Genomic DNA, 17,908 nt, shown 5'->3' with positions numbered 1-17,908 from the left:
TAAATCTTGAACTCTTTTTTCCCAAATTCACCATTCAAATGCAATAAATGGTCTTTTATGGACTCCCTAATTTCTTTTGGATGCCAGGGGGTAATATACCTTATCGGTAGAAAATTCGTCGGTAAAAAGACAAAAAAATCGCTTATGATGACGAAATTTTTTACCGACGAACTTTCTTTGCCGACGAATTTTTCTACCGATGAATTGTTCTACCGACAAATTTTTCTGCCGATAAGGTAAAAGGATAGTGAAATGAGATGAACATATTTGCTGAAGCTATTCCAATTCTCCCTTGTATAAAAACGAAAACCTTTTCGCACCGCAGGCGAAAATTTTTAGTGAGGATATTGTCATATATCAAGAAGATCCACCCCCCCGAATGCCTTTGTTTCCCTGTTGAATATTTTATCTCATAGTTAACCCACTTAAACTGATGCAATACTCAATTGAAAAAAAATGTGGGTTAAAAGCTATAACAAGCTAACCATAATCCATAACCATAATCACGTTATCCCTCTGTAGTTATTGCAGCAATTGCTATTCCTGTTACGTATAAGTTCACTGTAGTTACCAGACCTCTTATATTAATATATAGTCTTTGTAATCGTAATATATGTCAATCTTTTATTATCATTATCGTATAAATACCGTTATATATCGTTATATAGAGACAGTTGTTATTTGGTATTGTATGTAGCAAAATCATGTAAGTAATTGTCTATATTTTACTAGGGATCGCCCTTAGGGTGATCCTTTTGGAAGTATACTTCAAGCTCAGTATATTACTCGTATTTAGCAATTATAATTCTCCTTTTCTTGTTTGAATGTTTGAACCTTTATTTCTGACGAGTTTTGTACAATTCATAGTGTTCGATTGAATCTCCCTTTTCTGCGTCCCTTAGTTACTCTGTTTGGAAATCCTGGTTGATCAAGAAATCCTTCTATTTATTTTAAGGAAAGTAAGCTCAACTGGGTCGACTCGGACTGATAAAGTTATATTATTTACATAACTCAGAGTGGTGTCATTAAGACAGTGCTCACTTCTTTCAGTTCGCTCAAGACTCCAATCATCTGAGACATATGATAAGCAGCGCGAACCTCTGACATGGAGGTTCTACCGAGATGTTGTTGCGATTCACGCTGCTTTAGATCATTCCCTCCGTTCCATCCTCCCTCTCTTCCTTCCCGTTTCTTGAATGCCTTTATCTAACCTTTCCCGTTTCCATTTTCCTCCCATTGCTTACCCGATTCCATATTAATTTTTTTATTACTCAATTTTATTGTTTATGTTTATTCCCATCAACCCTCCCAAAGTCCATAGTTGTTTTTACATTCCTTACATCATAGCTAACCTAATATCATTCGTGTTTTGCCACTGTGATTGATAATCCCATTTTATTTTCAAATTCTTTCGAACACTTTGTAAATTATCATCCCAAACCCTATCTATATTTTGACCTTTGACTATAATTAGTGCACATAGTTTTGTTTTGTAACATTCCTTAGGGATAAAATTAAGGTTGTAATGACCTAGTGTGATATTGTCATCACGAACGTCCCAAAAACTAGTTGTGTGAAAATTCATCACTATGATCTACAAGGTGTTTGAAAAAAATTTCCTTTTAAAAACGCGTCAAAATTTTGTCTTATCACGATCACGCTTGATCACGCCATCACGCCAAAAAATATTCTAAATCAAGCGATCACGCCAAAAAATAATGTTACAAACAGTAGCGTTGTTACCGTGAAAAGCACAGCTCAAAATCATATATTTACGCTGTGCCGACGAATCGAGATTCTATTCATCGCGCAATCAGCGAAGACAAAAGTAACCATGACGACCATCCAAGATCTTGGATGAGCGTCATAGTCGATATTTTTATTCCCGTCGTTGAAAACACAACTTACAAAAAGTCATCAATGCTTTGTAAAAAGAGTCAGTGTTAGAGAATCATAACATAAAGTCGGTCCATTATTTCGATTCAATTAAAGTGACATTTCCATAATTAAAAGTTTAGTAATTACTGTTATACATTTGGGGATCATGTAAAAGATTTCTTTCGAAATAAACTCATTTCAACTACACTTGGAGGTTTCTGGGGAATTCGTAAATAGTAAACTGCATACTGATACAGTCTGCTAGACATTAATATGGTAATATTTGTTCTTCATCTTTGATTTTTTTTTACAGTGATTAGATTGACACATGCGCGATAAAATTTCTATTATTTGTCTTCAGAGGTTACTATTTTCTTTGAAAACTTAACCTCTGATACTCAGGGTATAGCGTAGTGGCAGGTGGCAGAGGCGGAAAATAGCCCCTCTCCCACTAGCGGTTTATTTTAGGGGGCGCCGAAAAGAAAGGCAATCCAAAATGGTCTTTGGAACACCAATTTCGGCGCCCTTTTCCCTTTTTTACCTCGCAAGTTGGTCAAACCACCGCGCTACTGGTTGAAAAACTGTCATAGACTCATAATCAAAATTAAAATAAAAATTGCGATAGAAAAACTTCTTTTTCTTATTTACACGACTAGTTTTTCGCCATGAAAGTCCAGTTGTTTTCTGTACTTAAAGGCTCTGGACAATTTTTCGATTTTACACCAACTTAAATGGCAATTTCTGAATTTAAAAAAAATTAATGTATAACTTTTTTTATATGTCCTGTTAAACCTACCTTTTTAGAATTTAAAAATCGAAAAATTGAAATGAACAAATTAAATGAAGAAGAAAACGAAGAGTTTTTCAAAGAGGAGTATTTCATCTTTCAAAGCCCTAATCTCGGTAAAAATCAAACATTTTGAATTTTTTTTGGTTCAGGTGATGTATCTATTTAGTATCTAAAAATGTAATTTCGGAAAATTTTTGTGGAAGTATCTTTCCTTTAAAATCTCCAAAAAACCTCATTTTTGGCAATTTTCTCCACTAAATTTCCATACGAAAACAGCTATAACTTGGGATGTAGCCAAATAGAAAATTTTTCCGAAAAAATCTAAATAAAGAAATTATTTGTCATTAACTTAAAAAAGTTTGAAACAATAAAATGATTTCCCCAAGGAGATTAGGCTTTTTTTGTGAAAAGTATATGAATAACGTCGTTATGAAGTTTTATTAAGGTCCATGACACACTTATTCCTTAATTACTCATGATGTAATTTATTTTTTCAAAAGCAGTTTGTTCTTAAACATGTCAAAGAAGCAAAAATATAAGGTTTTATCTTCAAATTCTGAAATTGATTTTTCACTATGGTCCTTAAGACACTTCAAAATATGCGCAATTGAAAAAATAGGATTTTTGAAATCTTACACGTAGGAAGAAAACGAAAGAAAAGATATGCTTACTGTCGGTGCCATTGAGTTTAAAACCTTTTCTTTACCATATTTTGGTAACACTTTGCATCCCCTACGTTTTATATACCAAACGAACTCTCTCGATGAGTAGAATTCAAAAATGAAATAATTTTTTTTTCAGATTTTTGAAAATAATTCTTGAAAATGCTTACCACCCCCTTTAAAATATGGTTTAAATATGGTTTATGTTACTAGAGTTTTTTCTGAAAATTTCAAACGAATTGATCCAGCCGTTTAAGAAAAATTTTAATTTTCAGTTTTTTTTAATTTGTTACCATATGGCAACAAGGGTAAAAAAAGGGTTAAGCCCGAAGAGCTAGAGGAGAATCTTTAACCTTTCCCAGGTAAGAAAAAGTCAAGACACTTGATTTCCCATCCAGAACACCCACGTGTGGTTTTCACACAAACGCAGGATTGAAAATAAAATCTACCGCTAGATTTCGAAAAACGTAGTACTCAAAAACAAAGAAACCGCTAGATACAATCCGTCGTCATGATTAAGGCGCGTTCTCTGGATGGGAAACCAATTCTGGATATGAAATTAAGTATCTTCATTTATCCCATCCAAAGGTTTCTCCCCTAGCCCCTTCGGATAGCTTTAAACACGATGGTCGGTGCATTATATGGTCGCAGAGGAATGTAAAGAGATGGAAAAACAGCTTTTCTGATTACTCAAAGTTCAACGATCACTTCAATTGAAAATTCTATTGTAAAAACGTTGATTAGGTCATTAAATGAAAGTCCAGAAAAGACGGCTCGCCATATAAATCGGACGCATTCTGCATAATTTGACAATAAAAATGAAAATTTGTTTTTCCTTTTTTGCCGATTACTAGTTCAATTTTTAAGAATAAGGAGCAATATTTTTACCAATGTATAGCAAAAGAAATTTTCTGAGCAAGAAGATATAGGTACCTTTTCGTATAGGAGAGGTGTACCCAAAATATAAGCCCTAAAAGTTTGCGCATAATCAGGCTTGAAACATAAAAGAATTTTGTCACAACACGCTAATTAATTATGCAGATTTGTTATAGCGACAACAAAAGAAACCTGTTTACTCGACATAAACTCCCTTAAGGGCAAGAGACCTGGTATATGACGAGCCGTTTTTCCATTGTTTTCAAGAAGCTGTTTTTCCATCTCTTTACATTCCTCTGATGGTTGCAAATTGATTTGTTTTGATGTCTGTACTAATTAATAATTAGCTCTCTATTTTGTTCTCCAGCATAGTGTCTTAACACATTAATGTTTCGAGTAGTCCCTTGAGACATTTGACGACATTTGATACTATTTTCCTATTGTAGAATTTATTCTAGCCTTTCATGACGTAGCATTTTAAAGGCGTTTGACAGCGTTGTCTTTCGTGTCTTTTTTGTATTATTCGCAAAGTCGCTCTAGTAGAGTATGAGTGAGAAGAGAATTTGATATCTTTCAAGAAGAGATTTTTATGTTCGAAACTTAAAGCATTTTCTTGCTAATGGTAAAGAATTTCTTACATTTGAGGTTAAGTTTTAAACCACTATCAAGTGTTTTAGTAAGTATCTTTTTCCACCTACAATCGTGGACATAATATTTGGGACAAAAGGGAAATCCCCAGTGAAAATTTAAAACCACAAATGATTTGGAAGTGCCTTAATTTAAGGTGCGAATGTAGAATTTTAATTCTGAGTCCAAAAAGGCTCCAAAAAGGCTAAGAATATAGCCTAGAAGCCAGTCAACTCCTCCAAAATTGAAATATTCGATGAGGTCAAATGGAAAGCCCGAAATCGTCATTCTCGCCCGAACTTTAATTTCTGAATAACGGTGAAATACCCAGAATTCTCAATATATTTCGTCCATGATTGTAGAATTATCAGCGTTGTTGTTTTATGGACTTTCTGACTTTAGCCTTAGATTTCTTGATGTCTTGTAAGCTAATTTTCAGGCCTTGTCAAACCTCTTTTCTAAGCAAATTTGTGTACTTTATTATTTAACCTGCATTATGTATATGTATATGCTGAGTCATCAATCGTGATCGTTCAAACTTACTGTATTTTACAGACTAAAAAGTCCATACGGACTGCATTTAATATGGACTAAAACAGTTTATATAATACAAATTTGTAAAACACGGACTTTTTTAATAATTAAATCGAAAAAGGTTCAGGCACCCCTGCTAAGGCAAGTTACGGCCTGTGCAAAAAATTAACGAATCAATCAAGTAAAGGCCTGTTTCGATCGCGCGAGCGTGCACGCTAGGGCAAAATTTCCTAAAATAGCCTAATGACGTCGCCATACGTCACGAATTAAATTTTCTTGTACACAAAAAGTGTACGCTTTTGTGAACTTTTTTTGAGCGTACAGGAGTGCACATCTCAATTGATAATTTTTCAACCAATCAAGAAAGAGAAAAACTGCTGAGTAAACAAAAAAATGTAAACATACAGATTGTGTATGTTTTTCATGGAAATCAAACATTGATCGCGCGGAGTGTATGATAGATGGAAACAGGCCTTAACGCGTGATGGCCAGTTGCATGTTCCACCCCTTTTTTGGGAAAATTTTTTGGTTATTTTCACTCGTCATTTTAATGTCTTAAAAGTCCTGGGTCCAAAATTCCGTTTCAGCCATTTTGATAAAATTAAGGAAAAACACTTTTTGCTGACGTCAGCAAAACGTCAGCAAAAATTTAAAATGCTAATAACTCCTGGAATATTTGTCGAAATGAGCTCATTGATGATACCTTTCGTTTCCCAAAAAATTTTTTCTCAAAATTGATGACGTCAGCAAAAATCAGCAATTTTCGTTTTCCTCAAAAAATGCTGACGTCATCAATTTTTAGGTCAATTTTTTACATCCGCAAAAAATTTTTGGAATTGAAAGACGGAAAAAACTCTTGCCTATTGCTCATTCCGACATCGACTTTTTATTTCTGCCTATCTTCTCTGAGGCTATTTTCTGACCCCCTGGTGACTTTTCTAACTTATTTACTATGTTTTCTGACTATTCTAAAGTATTTTAACTGACCTTGAATTATCGTCCCAAACGGGGTTCGAACCCATATCTATATCCACCCAGCCGGCAAAAAAACGTTTAAAAAACGTTTAAAAAACGTTTTTCACAACGTTTGGAAAACGTTTTTTTCAGGTTGTATTTGTCGCACTTTAAAACGTTTTTTCACAACGTCAAAAAAACGTTTTTCAAACGTTTATAGATTACGTTTTTGCAAGGCGTTTAAAAAACGTTGTTTCTACGTTTTCTTCTAGCCACTTGAAAGACGTCTTTTTGGAACTAATTATGGACGTCTCTAGGACGTTTCCGAGACGTTCTAATTTTATTAATTTCGGTATGGTACGTTTCTGAGACGACTTAAAAACGTCTTTAAAAGTTATTTTAGATTAGTTTTAACACGTCTCTAAGACGTTCTTTGCCAAAATAATTCCTATTCATTGCACTATTATGAGAAAGACCGTACACACATTTGAATTTTCTTTGAATGCTCTTTTCTTTTTAATTTTCTGGGTATGATAATCTACAATCAGTTTAAATTAAACGCAATGAAATCAAAAATTTAATGTTCTTTCTCTCTTCCGTCCTTCCTTTCTGGCATCTTTGTGATAATCATTCCAAACGTTTCCAGTATGATTGCTATTCGAAGTGTTAAAAAACGATATCTTGATTGCGATTTCTTTGGTCTCCTTCACACATTTGCGATCCTGAAAAAATAAAAGACGAATAGTAAATTTGATGTTTAAAGATTTTTTAGCTGCAGTTGAGACGTTGAAAACTATCTTTTCTTTCCACGGGAAAAAGAATGCTCTAGAAGGATAAAGAAAAAACTTCTTAAATTTCCTGGCCAAACTTTATGTTTCACGAAATGTATTCTATAAGGGACTTTGCTAAATTATTTTCGTTGAGACAGGGGTGTTTCCAAGTCAAATTTCATTAGTTTGAAGTACCAAGCTCACTCAGTGATGCAGGGGTATTAACAAGAAATTAGCATAGTTTTGGAAAGATATTATTAAAGTCTTGTTACATTTCACCTACCTTTACTAGCATATTTTCGGTACTTTCTGCTGGCGACCACACAAAGTCAGCTGAGGATAGTCGCAATAAGGAAACCAATAATACACTCCAGCTTGAATCTGAGGGAAAAGAAGTTAAAATAAAAAGTTTTAACATAAAGTTTACCGAAGATTATGTAATTTTTCCAAGGTTTGCTCTCAAAAATAAATATCATCAGAAATTGAAACCTGAAATAAGCTACACCGATAAAGCCTCTAAGAATTAACTTAAATATCAAAAGCATTTTCAGTTTAATGTAAACTACTTACATTATCTATTTTTGTAAAAGAACCAGCTTCTTCCAGTCTTCGTGCATGAAACATCCAACTTTGTTTGATTTTTGTTTTGAACTACAAGTGATTTCGAATTCGAACGTTCGAACGTTCGAACGTTCGAACGTTCGAAAGCTGTCCAGAAAAGAAGTCATTCCATTGTTAATTCGGCGGACGATGGGGGCGGCGAGTGGGTGTTTCTATTACAAGTTTATATTCTACGGGTGGGCGATCTTACGAGGTATTCAAACAGGGAGTGGGCGTTTTATTAAAATATATTTTTTAAAACTTAAAGAGAAGTCAATAAAGTAAAAGAGAAAAATATATATAGAATATCTCTGCTATATCTCAGAGCAGGTAGGTAAAGTCTCAGAAATTTTCTTAGGATAAAAGCTGAGAAGAGTCGATGAAGTTATATTTATATATTTCAAATATAAATCTTGGGCACTACACTTTCGTCACAAAAAAACGTTTTATAGACGTTTAAAAAACGTTGATCAAAATCACGTTTAAATCAAGTTTAGCAAAAACGTTTCTTAAACGTTGTTAGCAAAACCTTTGAAAAACGTTTGGATTTTAACGTTTCAACAACGTTTTATAAACGTTATGAAATAACGCGTTTTCTCTACAACGTTGAAAAAACGTTTATAAAACGTTTTTTGGCAACGCGTTTTTTCACAACGTAATTTAAACCTAAAAAAAACGTTTTGAAAACGTTGTGTGCCGGCTGGGCATATCCACCCTACCTTCGTACAAAATTTGAGCTAATTTCAATAAATATTCCAGGAGATATTAGTATTTCAAATTTTTGCTGACGTCAGCAAAAAGAGTTATGCCTTTAATTTTCTCAAAATGGCTGAAAAAGAATTTTTGGCCCAGGACTTTTTAAAAAGGTATTAATATGAAGAGTGAAAATAACCAAAAATTTTTCGATAAAAAGGGGTGGAACAACTGGCCGTCACGGCCGTCACGATTCATCGAATCTTTTGCACAGGTCGTTACTTGCCTGAGTGAATAACGGTTTAAAACCTAAAAATGACCAAATGAATGCATATTTGGCATTGCTCCAAGATTTTAAGTACCGAATCTCTTAAAACAATTATCATTGATTACCTCATCGGCCCTTTTTACACCAGCCCTTCATGGCGTTTATTCTTTGGCTGGTGGTATATAATAAGGGTCGGCGTGATAATGTTTAAAATTTTCCATATTTCACTGAAAAGCGGCAATATTTTTGGACCATTTTTTCTCAATTTAAGGGGTTTCAAGTGTAATTATAAATTAAAAACAACCATGTTTTAATCCGTACTCAAATATTTGCGAAATATTGATATTTAATGTAATACTAAAGTCCATTTGCTTTGGGTGTGCTCTCTTTTTTGCTACCATAAGGAAACCATGCCAGTGTAGTTAGAGTAGTTCCCTTGAGAGTGGTTTCCACATGGTAGGAAAAAGAGTGCACAATTAAAGCGAATAGACTTTAGCCCACCACGCGATCTTTTATCACTTTGTGTTAGGAAAAATCCTTGTTCGTCTGGTACAGCCTAAATTTAATCTCTTTCCTTTTTGTTCTATGAACAGTTTGAAGGTAATACAACTATAAAACATTGCATGGAAAATGATACCAATGATATTAGAATGGATAACATATCTCCTGTTGGCTGTTGTTGTATACAATTTGATAGTTTACCTAAACCATGTATATGATTTAAAAGACTATCCCCCAGGCCCTTTTCCTCTCCCTTTAATCGGGAACTTGCATTGTATTGATTTTAAAAGGCCTCATAAAACATATCAAAAACTGACAAAAGCTTATGGAGATGTATTCTCGATCAGCTTTGGTATGGAGAGAATCGTCATGGTGAATACAATAGAACAAGCTAAAGAGGCGCTCGTGACAAAATCTGCTGAATTCGCAGGTAGGCCATCAAACCACCATGCATTTGCAATGATAACAAGAAATTATCAAGATTTAGTCTTTGCTGATTATGGTTCACACTGGTTACTAGTTCGAAAACTAGCAATCAGGTCCTTAAAAATGTATGCCAATCTAGATGGAAAACTTGAAGTGAAAGTTGCACAAGAAGTTGAACAAATGAATGGACGATTAATGGAGAAAACTAATGAACCTGTTAATCTAAACGTGGAAATAAGTAAGTTTTTTTCAGACAGTTTCTTTAGAAATTATCTACCGAACGTCTCTAATTTTCTCTGTCAAAAGTAAAGATATTTGGTCAATGGTTTTAGGGTTAAAGTCAAATAATACATGTTTGTTAGGCTATGGTCTACGCCGTTCTAAAAGACTATTTTTCTGACACTATCTGCTTGAACACCCCTGTCTCATTTTTCTGACACTATCTACTTTAAGCGTACAAACTTTCGCGAGGTCGAAAATTCGCGAAATTTATGACATTTACTTTCGCGAATTTAAGGAAAAAATTTCGTGAATTGGGTGATCAAAATGAAAATTTTCACACGAAAAATAGCTTAAGAGTGACAAATGCTTCTCGAATTCGATTAAAAACTGGTAATATATGACCTCAATGAGGCTTTCAAGGAATAGAAATGCTATTTTTTTATTCTGATTTCGAAACTTTACAGATTTTCAACTTTTTCAAGAATTTTTTGCGAGCATAAACTTTCGCGAATCGCCTTGTTAAGAATTTTCAAAGACATTTTCTTTCGCGAAAAAGGCCAAAATTCGCAAAAGTCGCAAAAGTTTAATACTTGAACTACACCCCTCTCTTATTTTTCTGACATTATCTACTTGAACACCCCTGTCTCATTTTTCTGACATTATCAACTTGAACACCCCTGTGAGGTGACTCTGAATAAAATCAAATTTTGAGATAAAAAAACTCACTGGGGTTGAAATTTTTACCTTCACCGGGATAGGGAGGAATATTTTCCTTGAGTTCAAACTATAAAACTGATAACCTTAGTATACTTTGGCGTTTTGGCTCCATCCCTCTTAAGATTAGATTTAATTATAATAATTGTGAGTGGGATGTCATCATGTCAAAAATCTTTTAAAAAAGTCGAAAATGAAGATGAAAAATGAATAAGAAAAAATCAACTCCTGGTAGAAAAGCTTACAGTATTGAATGGATTAATTTTTTCCCACTTTTAGGGTTGTTCATGACAAATATTATCTCCACAATAGTACTTGGTGAAAGATACGAAAATATAGAAAACCCCACATTTCAAAAGATATTAGAATTAAATAACTATTTACATTATGCTGTATATCATGGTGATCCTATTTCAATTTCAAAATGGCAGAAATATCTTCCTATCCACTCGACTAGAATGTTATCAAGCTACTTAGCAAAGAGAGATGAACATTTCAGAAATGTTTTTAACAAACATAAGACGAACTTGAAACCGGAAATGTTGAAAAATATGTTGGACTTGTTTATCCATACATCTAGTGATGAAGAGTTTCTTAAAAAAAATGGAATAAGCGAGTTAACACGTGACACGATTGAAATGGTGATGATGGACCTCCTTGATGCAAGTGTTGACAATACAGCTGTAACTCTTTCTTGGATAGTTTTGTACTTATTACATCATCCAAAATACATGAGAGAGGCTTACAATGAGATTAAACACATGGTTGGTGCAAAAAAATACCCAAAGATGAGCGATCAGTCCTCACTACCACTTGTTCAGGCTATCATACAAGAGACTTTACGTTTGGCAATAGGCCCTTTAAGTTTACCACATAAATCAACAAAAGATAGCTCACTGAATGGAAAATCAATCAAAAAGGACACTCAAGTGTTGTTTCATATTTGGAATATTCATCGAGACGAGCGGTACTGGAATGATCCAGAAATCTTTAAGCCAGAGCGTTGGATAGATGAAAATGGAAATTTTGCACCAAATATTTGTAAAAGTTACTTACCGTTTTTGATGGGCAAGCGCGTGTGCTTTGGTGAGCAAATTGCAAGAACAGAGTTATTTATAGCTCTAACAAGATTATTGGTTGATTTTCATATCGAACCAGAATCTGGATTGCTGCCAAGTCTAACTGATGTCACCATAGGTGTTAACCAATATATGACACCCTTGTACAAAGTAATTCTTAGAAAACGAGATGTATAAGAAGAAGCCGATGGCTATCATCATATCATGTAATATCAATTAATGCTTTTCATGATGCCAGAGCATGGGAACGTCTTCAGTCTTCTACGGTATCGATACCGATAGTGAACAGATAGAAATTGGATTGAAAACTCTATTATTCTTTGTTAAAAATTATAAAAATATATACAAAATATGATAAATATATAAATAGTTTAATATAATAGGAAATATAATATCACGGGTATTACTCTTAAAGTGCATCAATCTGACTTTATTTCATAGAAGTCATTTCCTTGTGGTCGATGGTGGTGGTTATTTATACAAGAAACTTTTTTGATTATATATCTGTTGACGTATTTCTTTACTAAAATTTTATTACATAAATTTAACTATGAACTCCCTTTTACTCCCGCTTTTACTTTCTAAACAGCTAGCAGTATTCAGGAGGGAACTATTGCTAGGTTGACACCACTTGATACAGGGACAAAATTAACAACCATCTGATTTGGTGGAAGTGCAGAATTTAATACCACTCGAAGATTCTTATTCTCAAATCATCCCACCCAAAAAAAGCCATAACGGTTTTTTGTTGTTTAATTTTTTTATTTCTAATGTTTTAATGTTTATTTTTTTCAAAAGGTGTATATTATTCACTTAATTTCGAGTTAGTTAAGATTACATTTATCTGAACGCCATGGTTTTGCTGTTAATCTTTATACGGGGTTGTTGGTTAACGATCAGTGATTTTAGACAATCCGAAATCTGAACAATTTGAACTCATCTGAAATATTAATTTTGTTTTCACTCATATATTTTATAATCATTTTCTCTGTTATAGTAAAATAAATTAAGATAATGGAGGTTATCGAAGAGTTGATCAAAGACAAAGATGCCAAAAAATTTTGTAACGAATCGCATTCCTGGAAGAACGAACATTTAGTCATTGCAAAACCGTATGGGCAAATTTTCAGAGAGGGATATGTAGCTAATTTTCATCAGAAGATTCAAAATGTTACCTGCTATGAAGACGATGTATGGATTACAAGCCATCCAAAATCTGGTAAGCTACTACTAATATCTACCCAGCTGGCACACGGCGTCCTTTCGACGTTATATGGAAGTTATGAACTTTAGATGGACATTGAAACAGTGTTGTGTGCCAGCTGGGTACTGAATGAGTTTTGGATTAGCTGAATTTTACTTTGTTTGGTCAGTTTTCTTTATAAAAAAATGTTTCCAGGTTGACTTTTATTTTATTGTTAGTTAATTGTTTTACGAACTAGTATGTGATATTTCGAACTACATGAGCTTAAATTAAAGTTTTATAGAAAGGTTTATAGGCTAAATTCTGAAGAATAAAAAATAGTTAGCTACCTGGTAAGAATTTTTTAGCCACCGGGGATAGCATGAAGGAGCTAAGTACCAATGGGTATGGGGAATGTCTTGCTTTTACCAGGGGTCAATCGAAGTGAATTGAACCTTGATTGGCAATCGAATCAATCGAATCAATCAGCTGATTAAGTTCGATTAATTCGGCCAATTGAAGAGCAACCGTAGTCGAAAAAAATGTAACTTCGATTGGAATTTGATTGTTATTCGATCAACTTCGATTGATATTCGATCAACTTCGATTGATATCTTATAACTTCGACTGATGCTTGAGGGATATGTCGTCGACTTAGAAAGCTGTTTGATCGACTTCAATCGGTAATCGATAGGTTTAAATTGTCGTTCGATCAAGTTCGGTTATACTTATTTCAGATAAAGTCTTATTTCCCGAGGGAATATCAATCGAATTCAATTGAATTAATCGAATCAATCAAGAATAGAAAAATGTAAATTCGATTGCAGTTCGATTGGTTCGGACAATCGAATACCAATCATTCGGTTGACTTCGATTGACTTCGACCAGCAATCGAATAATTCGATTGATGGCTTTTAATATGTGGAGGAATTCAAATTCTAATTGTTTGGGTCGGGTTATCACCTTCCCTTCCAGTCTCTCTAAGGGTTACCAAAACAACAAAAAGTCAAAAACAGTATCTCTAAGGGTCAGGTTTTTTCACATTACCGAGTCAGAAAATGGCGAAAAGCAAAAAAGTAGGACATTTTTTTCAAAAATCGAAGAAAATTTTTCCACAATCGAAGAAAGTCTTTGAAAATCGAAGAAAGTTTTTGTAAAACAGTCTCTCTAAGGGTCACCTTTTTAGCAATTTATTCTCTCTAAGGATCACCTTTTCAGCAAAATTCAGTCTCGCTAAGGGTTTGCACATACCCGACATCCCCTAACCCTAGTACCTCCCCCCTCCTCCGGGATTCACACGTAATACGTGATATTCTTATTCTAGGTACAAGATGGACTCAGGAAATAGTATGGTGCTTAAAAAACAACATGGACCTTGAAAAAGCCTTGTCGACAAATTTGAACGTCCGAATTCCAATGTTATGGTATGTCAAATTAATAAGATTTATATTTTTAAGTTAAGTTTAAGTTTAGTTAACTTTATGCTCTTAAACATGAATATGTTGTGAATTAGTTTTAATGTGGTACTTCTGAAAACCAATAGACCACTCAAAATAGGTTTGGCGAATGGCGTTTTAAATCACCATGCTTAGACACCATAAAGTCGGCCAGTGAGTAACCCACATTGAGCTTCTTCTCGACAAGGCAAACTAGGTTTGGATGCGGTCCCAACTTGGGACAGCTGGAGTTTTTACAAGCTCTTATTTGATTTGGTTGGTCGTTAAGATGTAATAAAAGAATCTTGTTACTTTTTTTTCTAAAGAACGCGTCATCTCTATCACTTTAAATGACCAATTAGTGAAGTATCTTGTAAAAACTCCAGCTCATCCCCCCAACTTGCGGTCTAAAATCCTCATTAGAAATTTTTGTCTTTCTAGTGATGACTTCTTTGCTAACGACTACGTTGATCCACAAGTCAGCTCATTTGAATTTGTAAAGAATATGGAAAGACCAAGAATTGTGCACACTCATCTAATGTACGATATGTTACCGAGAGATTTACTAGAGAAAAAAATCAAGGTATGTTCGATTTGTTTATTTGTTAAAACAATACTGAAAATGTGACGTAGAAAAATGTATAACAAAAACTAGGCAATTAGATCAGGCTGGGTAAAAGTCTTGATATTGATATGCAGGATACTATACTGTTAATATCTTGGAGCCCGGGGGGGAGGGGGGGGGTACTAGGGCAAGATGGGTTACGGGGATGCTCCGCTGGTCAGGGTACCTTTTTTGACCTCCACGAGTCCCAGGTAGGGTCGCAAAAACACCAAAATAGAAAAATCAGTCCCTCGTAGGGTGCCTATTTTTGGAAAATTTGGGGAAAAAGTAGAAAATTAGAGAAAATTTTGGAATTTCAGTCCCATTCAGGGTCACTTTTTTCGCAAATTTCGAGTCCCACGTAGGGTCTATTTTTCGAACCTCAGCGGAGCACCCCCGTCGGTCGACAAGGGTAGTACCCCCCCCCGGGTCTTGGAGGAAGTAACGTCAGCTGCATTTTGACGCCAATTTCCGATCGACTTTCTCGAGTTTAGGTTGAGACACAAATAGAGCCTTTGATTACCTTAAAAGGGAACTATTTTTTGCGGGTGCATAGTTTTTAGATTTTTTGCGGAACTTAATTTTGCGGATTTCTGACTTGAAAGAAAATTAGAGCCGTTCTGTATATAATTCGATCTTTGTTTTTTGCGTTTGAAAACTTTTGCGGGAACTTAATTTTGTGGTTTTGGGCCAATTTGGTAGATTAAGCATACTAGTATTGTTGCTTTTGAGGGTGTGTGTGTTTTAAGGGGTATCTACTGACTTGTATTAAATTTATCATCAAGTTTCAGGGGTTTAGCCTGCGATATCAGTTTCTTTGGGTTTTTCCAAGTTTTTATTCGTAGACCCAAGGCGAAAAATATTTCTGATGGGTTACTATTTGAAAAAGAACAAAGGGGTATATATTGCATCGTCTGTGACGAATCCTAAGAGTTGGCGCATTTTACCCCCTGTATTAGGGCTGGAGAATCGGGTATATGCAGACCGAAAACCAGCACTTAGAGAAACTAAATTTTGGTGAAAAAGTGAACCTTGGAGAGACAAAATTGGTGAAAAAGTGACCCTTAGAAACTATTTTCGAAAATTTTATTGACCTTAGTGAGACTTTCAAGTTTTCGTGCTTTTCGCATCCTTAGAGAGACTATGAAATGTGAAAACATCGACCCTCAGAGAGACTTTTTCGGCTTTATGTTATTTTTGTAACCCTTAGAGACTTTGGAAGGTGAAAAAGCCTACCTTCACCGTCCGCACGTTCCAACACCTATTTTTGTCTAAGTACTCCCAGGAGCTTTACCTTTTTAATTCTTACTGATTTCTACCTTTAGATGATCTACGTTATTCGAAATCCAAGAGATGTAATCATATCTTATCTCAACCATTTGCGAATATTACATGGGTATGAAGGAGATTTGCAAACACTGCTTGATTTATTCTTAAAAGATTTAGGACCGCATTGGGGTCCTTATTTCAAACATGTTTTAAGTTATTGGAACAAGAAATCAGAGCTACCAAATTTGTTGATTACAAGGTATGAAGAGATGCAAGCAGATTTACCAAAAGTTATTAAAAGAATTGCCAGCTTCCTAGAAGTTACAATATCAGATGAAGATGTACTGAAATTGTGTGACCATGTATCTTTTGAAAAAATGAAGGCTAATCCTATGGTTAACAAGGACGAATCTTTTGAGGTAGGTTAATTTTGTTGATTCTTGTTTTAGGAGTCATACCGGGCTTTTCCAGAAAAAAACTCTACAACCCCTGTTTAGGAGTTCCAGCCTTTTGTGACCTCTCATTAGAATTCCAACTGGAAATACTGTAACCCCCCTTAAATTTCCAGTCAAACCTCTCTGGGATTCCGGATTTTTACAGAATTTGAAGCACTACCTCAATGGAATTCTGCTTATTTTTTGACGGATTTTTGTAGACCCCTATTTGGAATTCTACCTCATTTCAAACCCTACCTCCTGTAACAGAACTGGACCTTCGCAGCAGGGAGTGTGTAGTTTTTTTCTAGAAAAGCCCACTTGGTCTAAACGCAAATTATGTTCTCAAAAAAGCCGATCTTTTTCCCGTTCGGATACAAACGACCCCTGACCGCATAATCACGGTTGAAAAGGTTTAATTTCGAAACTAATCTCGCATAGTTGTAGTCATTCCACAAATCTTCCATATACTTTTAGGAAAGGAAAAAAGCGATGAACAATGGTTATGCTGGCAAATTTATTAACAAAGGTAAAAGTGGAACGTGGAAAGAATATCTAACCGATGAAATGGTTCAACGATTTGAACAGTGGGAAGAGAAATGGTTGAAAGATACTGATCTTAAATTTGTTTATGAAGTTTGAAGTGTATTCAGTCAAATTCTTTTTTATTACAACGTTTGTGTAGGGAGACCAAAATCCTTTATTTTTGAATCCGTCAATCTCGTACCCCAGAGCCATTCACCATTTTTTTTATTTTACTGAAAAACGTGGATATAGTTTAGCACTGCGCTGTATCAATTTTAGGGCGGTGGGCGTTTTTTGAAAGACTTGGGCAGGTTATTTTCGGTGCCCAAGAAGGGCTGTGGGCGTGAAATAGTCGAAATAAAAGTGAAAGTGAAAAAAGTCAAGACCATTTTTTTCGAGTGATTTGACCCTCGCGATAAACTTTAATATATTATTATTAGCAGGTTGATTTGCGCGAAATTGTTACGAAAGTGTTAAAAAATTGTCAAAAAACTTTTTTTTTAAATTTAAACTTCTTTTAGTGTTTTTGTAACCTCTAGGGGTCCAGAAAAAATATTAACAGCTTTCCAACTTCATGAACCTTTTAACTTTCAGAAAAATTCAATTTTTTCACTTACAGCCAGTTTTTTCACAGTCTATGCGAAGAGTCAGTGAATGCATTTTTGCACTTGAGTAGCAAAAATCTGCAATTTCAACCTCAATATTTTTCATTGTGGCAACAAACTTTGCCACTGTGGCAAAAATTTTACCACATGCCCCTGAACCTTTTTTTGAGGGGACCTCTCATACAAAATTTGAGCTCAAAATTTCAAAGTGATATTCATTATTTATTATTTTGAGCAGTGGCAAAATTTGATGACGTC

The 17,908-nt window shown here is 34.6% G+C and overlaps 2 protein-coding genes and 1 long non-coding RNA gene across 3 annotated transcripts; 2 read left to right on the top strand and 1 right to left on the bottom strand.

Moving 5' to 3' along the window:
* Window positions 1-4,717: 4,717 nt before the first annotated feature.
* Window positions 4,718-12,095, top strand: LOC136817060 (steroid 17-alpha-hydroxylase/17,20 lyase-like). Its single transcript, XM_067073402.1, has 3 exons — window positions 4,718-4,882; window positions 9,246-9,817; window positions 10,795-12,095. The coding sequence occupies exons 2-3, from the start codon at window positions 9,283-9,285 to the stop codon at window positions 11,769-11,771; spliced, it is 1,512 nt and encodes a 503-aa protein (XP_066929503.1). The 5' UTR covers window positions 4,718-4,882; window positions 9,246-9,282; the 3' UTR covers window positions 11,772-12,095.
* Window positions 6,881-7,989, bottom strand: LOC136817084 (uncharacterized). Its single transcript, XR_010848022.1, has 3 exons — window positions 7,662-7,989; window positions 7,375-7,472; window positions 6,881-7,043 (listed from the first exon to the last, which is right to left on the bottom strand). It is a non-coding gene; the product is annotated as an uncharacterized lncRNA (long non-coding RNA).
* Window positions 12,096-12,562: 467 nt separating the features above from the next.
* LOC136817062 (luciferin sulfotransferase-like) lies at window positions 12,563-17,632 on the top strand. Its single transcript, XM_067073405.1, has 5 exons — window positions 12,563-12,813; window positions 14,102-14,201; window positions 14,655-14,796; window positions 16,143-16,505; window positions 16,998-17,632. Exons 1-5 carry the CDS (start codon window positions 12,609-12,611, stop codon window positions 17,160-17,162), a joined length of 975 nt encoding a protein of 324 aa, XP_066929506.1. The 5' UTR covers window positions 12,563-12,608; the 3' UTR covers window positions 17,163-17,632.
* The last annotated feature ends 276 nt before the right edge of the window (window positions 17,633-17,908 follow it).

This window comes from Clytia hemisphaerica, unplaced genomic scaffold (genome assembly GCF_902728285.1).
Source record: "Clytia hemisphaerica strain Z4C2 unplaced genomic scaffold, Clytia hemisphaerica genome assembly, whole genome shotgun sequence".
NCBI classification, from domain to species: Eukaryota; Metazoa; Cnidaria; class Hydrozoa; order Leptothecata; family Clytiidae; genus Clytia; species Clytia hemisphaerica.
This window is presented reverse-complemented; position numbering and strand designations above follow the sequence as displayed.